This window comes from Austrofundulus limnaeus, unplaced genomic scaffold (assembly GCF_001266775.1).
Source record: "Austrofundulus limnaeus strain Quisiro unplaced genomic scaffold, Austrofundulus_limnaeus-1.0 Scaffold36, whole genome shotgun sequence".
Taxonomy (NCBI): domain Eukaryota; kingdom Metazoa; phylum Chordata; class Actinopteri; order Cyprinodontiformes; family Rivulidae; genus Austrofundulus; species Austrofundulus limnaeus.
In genome coordinates this window covers 715,086-723,737 of record NW_013952438.1, presented here as the reverse complement: position 1 = coordinate 723,737, position 8,652 = coordinate 715,086, and the positions used below count along the sequence as shown (strand labels likewise).

The 8,652-nt window shown below is 38.4% G+C and overlaps 1 protein-coding gene across 1 annotated transcript in view; it reads right to left on the bottom strand.

The window, feature by feature from the left end:
- The window catches only part of slc45a2 (solute carrier family 45 member 2), a 26,712-nt gene that overhangs the window by 7,022 nt on the left and 11,038 nt on the right, over positions 1-8,652 (bottom strand). The window contains exons 3-4 of the mRNA XM_014006493.1: positions 6,185-6,552; positions 4,558-4,701 (exon numbers count right to left, since the gene is read on the bottom strand). Coding sequence (XP_013861947.1) covers positions 4,558-4,701; positions 6,185-6,552 — 512 coding nt within the window. The remainder of the gene's footprint in view (positions 1-4,557; positions 4,702-6,184; positions 6,553-8,652) is intronic.

Here is an 8,652-nt window from a genome sequence, read left to right as displayed (position 1 = left end):
CCGAGCCGAACGAGACGGCTGTAAATGAGAGCTGCTGCTTTGTCAGACAAATTTAATTTAATTTGGAAGCCTTATCAACTCAGACTGGCTTCATTCACTTCCTCCACTGCCACTAACTAGCAGACACTGTGCAGAAAATCGACGTAGTTCAAAACTCCGCCTTCTGTTTGCTGATTGGCCCAGGTAAAATAAACTACAAGCAGACACTGCACAGAAAATYRAYGTTCTGTTCTCTGATTGGTTCGGCTAAAAATCTGCCAGCGAAATCCTCGTCTATGGGAGAAATGCCAGACTGAGCAGTGAATGGAAACTAGAATTGAGCAGAACTGTGCAGGAAGGCAAGGACCAGGCTAGGATGCTATAGCTGATGACTCAAAACTGAGAGAAAATACTCAGATTTCCCGATGAAGTCTCATCGATTATTGGGTTGTTGAAACTTTAAATGGCTGCATTCTGAGCAAACATTTTTAGAAAATTTCTCTCCATTTTCATATACATGACTTGCAAAACTGGAGTTATTGGCTGTGCACATCATTTAATGCCGACATCGTACCTCAGCTCATTTTGTGCTCACTTTAGGTTTTGCATTGTAAGCCTGGCTTGGCTTGCCCCCACTCCATTCGCCCTGTACCTTACTCTACCAGACCCTGGTTGTGTTTTTAACGAGCAGAGAACCACCTCGATGTGGGCAGGATCATAATATTAAACACATGCAAGTCTTGTTTTATTTTATTTGTGACACAACAATGGACTACTGAGGGTGCAAAGATTTATTAAGCTTGACATGATATTGGCCACCTTCTGTGTTTTTATTTCTTTTATAGTAACGGCAGCTCACACAAAACTTACTTTAAAAAAAAGCCTTCAAACAGAGAAAACCAGTGAATCTGTGGTTAATGAACCGAGGCAGTAAATACAGAAACAGAGCGGGATGTGGATTCTTTGATGAGCATGTTCACTTTGACACTTCAAAGCCTCAAAACATTTATCATGATTACTCATGTCACACAAGAACAGAACAAAACTCCCACTGTCCCCACCATCAGCCGCTGCACGCACAAATCATTAAACCAGATCAAAACATCACAACGTTCTGTTCCTCATCTCACCGTCAAATTGGTTGTTTTGTCACCTTGTCTCATCTGACACTGAGACACATTTACAGCTTCATTTCATTAATGTCTAATTGGTTGGAAGCTTCGTCAACAAACTGTTTGTGAATGCGAGTGGTGTTTACCAGAGACTACAGGGCATAACTCAAATAATGCAAAGATAAAAAAGAGAAGTGCATTTGAGAGGCATTAATTGTTATAGTCTACATACATTTTATTTATTCATTTCCAACCTCTGCCTCATCCTGCTCAGAGAGGTTAAAGCTGATCCCAGCTGTTCTTCGACAATATTTTTGGATGAAAAATACTAGAGAAAAACAAGGTTTGGATCAAATGCTAATAACACAGAAAAAGGCTCAAGTTGAGATTTAAAGCCTTTTTTTGGTGAGGCAACAGTGCTAAAAATAACAATCTTTCAAATGATTAAATGGAAGAAGAAGTGAAAAAAACAATATGAGTTTTCCCACAGTCAGGCTTCATATAAATGATGTGTAGAGCTGTTTTCTGATGGGGTGTCCTGACTGCAGCACAAATGAGCAACACTGAACAAAAGGCAGCTGAATTATCCATAAATGTGCAATTAAATTCAGGAAATGAAGCCCTTAAAGTGTTGTTGGTGGTATTTTTGTTTTCTGTGACAGCACAGTATAATGAGCATTTCCAGCTGCGGACAATCAGTCAAACCTACACTCACATGGCAAAATGTCCCACTGAGTACTGACATGATGTGAGTTCAAGTCGGAGGGAGACAGCTTGGATACAATCTGTCCCGGTTGTGCATTCCTTAATCTCAGCTGGTTCTAATTATTGCATCAGGTGAAAACCCAGGCTGCGATCATCAGCTTTATATCATCTCATGTCTGATCAGACTAAATCCACAGAGTGTCACTGCATTGTTTTTTTTTCTCTCTCTGTGTGTAACTGAGCTTTCTTAAAGCCTTATTTAGCTGCTACTGTTGGGAATTAGTTAGAAATCCCAACTTGCCAGAAAAGATGTCAATTTTTTTTCTCTTGCAATTACACTGAATCACAAGCTTACACAAACTCCTGGGAGATAAATTTGCAGGGACTTTGTATATTTGTGCTTTAGTTTTACAGAAAATACATTGTAAGAGGTCAAAATGGGCACCAGGTGTCTGCAATGACTGTGTGGCTCAGAACTGTGTACTATATTCACCATTTTCCTATATAACTAACCACTTCATATGAATGCTTATTTAAAGGGATCCATGATTAGTTGTAACATTAGACATTATTTGATAAACACATATTTTAACTGTAAAATAAAGACTGTAAAAATACTGCAGTCTATTTAGTTTTTATAATTTTTAAACTAAAAGCTTAAAAATATATTACACGGATGGGGCCATTTTATTTACACGCAAAGCATTCTGGGTAAAGGATGACATGGATAGGTCCTTGGTGTGAGGCTGCTAGCGAGCTATATCCACCCTGAAGGTTAATCTTGGACAATATCTGATGATCGGCTCTTTTAAATGAAACCAGAGAGCGTTGACAGAGAGGAGAAGGTAGAAATGACTCAGCCTGTAACTGAAAATATGCATGGAGGACAACAGTTTAGGTTGTTAGTTTGATGTGCTAGCACCAAGCTAATACATACAGTATAAGGCAATATCGTGTTGGCGCTAGCATGAACAGGCTAAGCTGAGGTTCTTCCATGAAGCAGCTCTGTTGTCCTCCATCTTTATTTTCAGTTGTAGACTGAGTCATTTCTACCTTCTCCTCTCTGTCAACGCTCTCTGGTTTCATTTAAAAGAACCGACCGTCAGATATTGTCCAAGGTTAATCTTCAGGATGGATATAGCTCGCTAGCAGCCTCACACCGAGGATCTATCCACGTCATCATCTACCCAGAATGCTTTGTGTGTAAATAAAATTGCTCCGTCAGTGTTAAAATATATTTTTAAAAATGATACACACTAAACAGCCTACAGTATTCTTACAGTCTTTATTTTACAGTTGAAATATATATTTATCAAATAAAGTCCAGTTTTACAACTAATCATGGATCCCTTTAAGACCCCTGCCTAGTTTTTCCTGTTTTTTATGACTTATACAGAATCTCATCAAAATCTGAGCAAAGCAACATGAGAACTTCACTGAAAGTTTCAAGCAGGCAGCACCATAATCGATGGATGTGTCATCATGTAGCAACCTAGAAAATAGAGGAGATCTGATGTGTGCTGTATGTTTTGTTTTTTTAACCAAACATGGACCCACAGCTTTTCTCAAACACCAAGTCTACAGCTTCCAAAAGTAGCAGTAGGCTGTTGTCCTTAAAAGTCCTCTAACATCATCCAGCTTCACATTAAAGAAAGCTGTCAAATAAATTCCCTCTGGATAAAATTATCTTGTCAAAGGATTTCTGACCAAATCATCATGAGTGGCAGTAAGTTAAAAAAAATAATAAATCAATTGGTGTCCCGGCTTTGAGTTATTTCAGGATGAGACAGACTTTCTATGGGGATTTAGATATGGATAATTAGTAAAGTGTGATCCATTGTTTTAGTTTTTCTTATATAAATCCTTAAGCCTAGCTTCAAATAAAAGAATAAAATAATCTAAAATTTGACAAATTTGACTTGAAAACAACAGGAGCTACATAAACAATATTTCCTAATTTATTATAGCATGCCATTAGAATAACCTGGTAATTAGGTTTTCTTAAAGGAAATGTATGGAGCTAAAAGAATCTCACTTCTCACAAATACAGAAAACACAAGTTGCCCATGACTCAGTATATACTCAATATTTACCTGAATCCTGTCCTGTGCACTTATGAATCACATGTGTGCATTAGTGAATACTGAGACACTTTTAGCTCCATAGAAGATTAGCTGAAACTTGAAAATTGTTTCTTTTAAAGCTAAGAAGCTCTAAGAATTACCTTTCAGTAAGAACGTTGCAGGACCAAGTCATGGCCGGGGACCTTTCGAGGTAGAGTTTGCATGTTCTATCTGTGCATGTGTGGATTTTCTCTGGATATTCAGCTTCCTCCCACAGACCAAAAAACACAATATTACCGCTAATTGGTAACTCTAATTGTCTGATTGTGAGTGATTGTTTGTCTCTGTGTGGCCCTGTGATGGATTTGCAACCTGTCCAGGTGTACCCCGCCCCTCGCACAGTGACTAACGTTTATGGGCACCAGTCACACCCCTGACTCTGAAAGGAAGAAACAGGTAAAAAAAAATTAAAAAGGAATGGAAATCCTAAGAACTGAGAAACTCCCCGAATGAGAGACAAAACATCTTCAACTGCAGAACAGAACCCCATTCATTTTGTTTTGTCTTTTGTGTTTGGTTAATATTATGATAGAAATATTTGCAGAATTTGATTATCAGTCTCAAGCTGGTTTGTGTGATGTGAATATTTATATATTTTTTTGTAAACAGCATCATGTGAAGCTCAGACTCAAACAGACCTGTCCCATGAAATCAGTAAAGAAGAGCATGTTGCAGAGGAAGGCCGTCCATCCCAGCAGATGGCTGATGCACAGGTAGCGGTAGTGACTCGGCATGTTGACGATGGCTTTCATCAGGGACCTGAAAGTCATCTTCTTCTGATCCTACGCACACACACACACACACACACACACAAACGCTGAAATTCTGCAAATACCGACAGAAAAGAAATCGGCCTTTTTTTTGTCTGCTAGCTCTTTTCTTATTGTTTCAACAGACCGGATAAATAAAAAAAGTCATTTTTGATTGACAAAAGATCTCATTTAGAATTAATTAGGAGTTTCATTACAGAGGTTCAGATCAAAACAATGCAATGAATAATGACCATCTGAAAAAGCTCTGCAGCAATCAGTCACATCATTAAAAAGTTGACTTACAGCTCCAATTACATTCTTTTGAAACAGTGATTTTCTTTTGTCAGCTCAGCAGCATTTTTGGTAAAAGTATTAATTGTACAAAGTCAGAATAGGAACTTTGTTCTGAAATCAAACAATGAAACAATAAAACCACCGGCTGGCAAGGAGGGGAATGTTAAACATCAGGTTCTGGGATTCATGGATTCCACTTTTTCACGTCTTTCACTGCACCGTTCTGGAGGATTAAAGCGCACCACAAAACCCCTGAAAGCCTCCACAATAACAGGCACCTGGTGTCATTGTTGTGGCTGATCGCTGGGCAGAATAAAAATCTAAATTGAGATTCCAGCAATTCTGAAAAAGGACAATAAAACAACAATTTTCTGAACAAAATCAAAGTTTTGAAGGTAAGTTTTGAGGAGATAACGATTGAAGCTCTTTTCATTTAAATTGCGTGTTCCAAAACCTGCATTCCAAAAACTCAATTTGAACCCAAACCAAGATATTATCAAGAGAGGGAGAAAGCAGAGGTGCCTTTGAAACGTTTTCAATGGATAGCCAGATGGGGGCTAGCATTAATCTTGAGGTGGAGTGGCACACAAACACTATATGCAGAAACAAATTATTTGAAGCTTTTAAATGTAGCTGTCAAATAAAGGATATTCAAAAGAAAAACTATCTATGGTAAAGGATGGATTTAAGGATATGAGTTAGAGCCATCTTGGATCAGGTTTGTCCCAAAAGTTACTTAGTTGTAGATAAATGATTACTTTCTAAAGTTTCACAAATGTGTGCAGTGGTTCCTGAGTGAGGAAATTGTTAAATTAGTGGAAAATTAAGATGAAACATTGGTCAGGCACATTTCTGATGTTTTTTTCTCTTCTGTGACAGATTCCATTCAGATGAGTCACATTTCTTTGTTCACATGAATGAACTCTCAAAGAGTTGTTTATCTGTTAAAAACTTAATTAAAAGTCCAAAAGAAAATAGCTTTTTATCAGGTAAACATCTCAAATATGTGTCAGAAAATAGTATTTTTCTGAGAGATAAGGTTTGCAATGATGTTTGGTAATCAGTTTGCAAAATAACATGAAGCTTTTTCAGTTTGACTGCTTGATGACATTAAAGTCCTTAATCTGTTTTCAAATGCCTGATTATTTTTAAGAATCAATATTAGGACTGGAAGCTTTTAAAAATATTCCAATACAAGTTTTTCCTAATATTTACACACCTCTTTGTTTGGCTGCTTGGCGCTGGATGTCACTGAGTTGGCTTCTCCCAGAGCAGAGAAGGATCGAGGCCTGAGGTCTCCAGCAGGTGCCGGGGCCACAGGAGACACGGGCTCCTTGCTCAGAGCTCCGTAACCGTTGCTGTGCGAGCTCAGCAGGAGGAGGGCGCTGGGCGAGGAGGAGTCGGACACGGACGGCTCCTTGTCCAGAGGCTTCTCTGGAATACTGAAGAGGTGCACGGTGAGGAAGATGCCCCAGGTGAGCGCTGAGAAGAAGTAAATGACTTGGTACTCTGAGCCCAACAGGCGACCCAACACCGAGTGGCCCCAGTCCATCGCTCCCACCAGGTAACCACAAGCTCCGCCCAGACCTGGAAAACACACAGGTAGAGTCACAGTATGTGATCTTCAACAATGGGGTTGTGACCCACTGAAAATGAAAATTTTCACAATTATAAACAACAAAAGAATCAAAGTGATAAATGGAGGCATAAATTAATGTATTTCAGTTAGAAATGCACACATTCAGTGAGCACGCAAGCTGAATTAGCCTTCATGCGTTCTGCACACAAAAAGAAGGGCCCATCCCCATCCATGCTGTCAGGTTCACAGTAATTGGCTGAGAGCCTATTAGTGATGTAATTTTTGCGATATGTCTACAACACTGCAGACATAATGATACATAAAGACTTTGTCTCTCCATCAGTCTGGGGGTCCCAGACTAAAGAACAGTCGCTATGTTTACATGAGCAAAATCCTTTGATCGGATTGAAATGTATTCGGATTAAATAATCAGAATGTATCGTTTACATGGACACAATCCGATCATGACGAGTGTTTACATGCACCAGGCTTTTATTCAGAGTAGAAGCACTGACATGCAGTTTCTAACTTTCCCTAAAAAAAAGAAAACCACAGAAAAAAGTTTTACTTTTGTCACGAACATAAACAGCTTCTGAGCTCAGAATGGACCTGCGACAGGTTTTAATAATGGTGGAGACGTTACTGCACTCTCTGGTTCAGCTGCAGGTGATGAGCGGACTTTTTTTGTTTGTTTATTTATTTATTTATTTATTTTTGCGAAGCGGCGCAGGCTGTGTTCTTTATTGAATGAGAAAACTGGAGGAAAAGTTCTTTGCTGCTGGACACTACAGTGCTGCTGTTCCTCCCTCCACAAAAGAGCAGAAACTGGTGGATGAAAGTCAGCAGACATGCGCAGTCAGGTCAGTTTTCCACAATCAAAATAAGATGAACACATTAAGTGTTTACATGCACATCGTTCGGATTATCAGTCGGCATAAACCACCTCTCTCATTCAGATTACAAATTCATTTGGATCGAGCTGAATCGGGTCAGAATAATCTGAATGGGGTGTTTACATGATGCATTTTTATTCCGAATGGCCGTTTAATCTGATTACTTATGTCCATGTAAACATAACTTTTGAAACCTCTGGTCTACAGTTGTGGACTGACCTCTGAGGCAAACCCTAACCCTAACTGGGCTTTCCATCAGAAAACTTTTCATCCGTTTATATCAAAACAAAACTGCCTGAACCAATCAGTGAAGTGGTCCAGTAGGCTGACAGGAGAGATGCAACTACCTCCAGAGTCCCTGTACTCCAGGCAGCTACAGAGGTGATTTGGATCCATTTTAAAATTTGTGCTTCATCATCTGCACTGCAAGTCCAAGCACTTTCCATTAGGATACATGATACTTACCATCAAAATACAAAACTAATAGTTTTAAAATAGCTTTGTTCCTGTTGCCATCAGTTTTTAGCGTTGTTTCAGCATAGTTTTTTGTTGTCTATCCTTGTTATGTTGTGTTTTATTTTGTCTTTTATTTAGTCTCATCTTATTATTCTCAAGATGGGGTAGTTTTATCTAATAAGTATTGTGCACTTACTCATGTCTAATCATGTTGTGTCTGCTGTATGTCTGTAATATATCTTGTTTTTTGAAAGAAGATGAATCACTTCACTAAGCAAATCTGCCTGCAGGTATAAATAAAGTTGATTGATTGACAAGATGTGTCACACTGTGATACTAATTAATTAATTGTCTCCATGGAAAAGGTTGTTTTGAACTCAATACCTTTCCAAAAGATCTATCATTAAAACATATAAACATGACTCAATGCTAAGGTAATACATTTCATGTCTCCCAGTTTTTAACAAAACAACAACAGACGTGTATTTACTGACACCACTGCTCATTGATGTGGTTTAAATTTATATTTTCACTTAAAAGGCACCATAAACAACATCGGCATTCCGCAATATTGTGTGCAATGGTGCCCTAAAATGACACAGTCTATTGTAAACATTACAATTATTTAACTTAAAATTTTAAAGTGTACAACTGCATCTTGTTAAGCTTACAGGTGACCTGTACATGTTTTTCCAAAAATTCACTTTTAAGAATTTTCAGAGATGGAAATATTTTTTCCAATATATATATATATATATA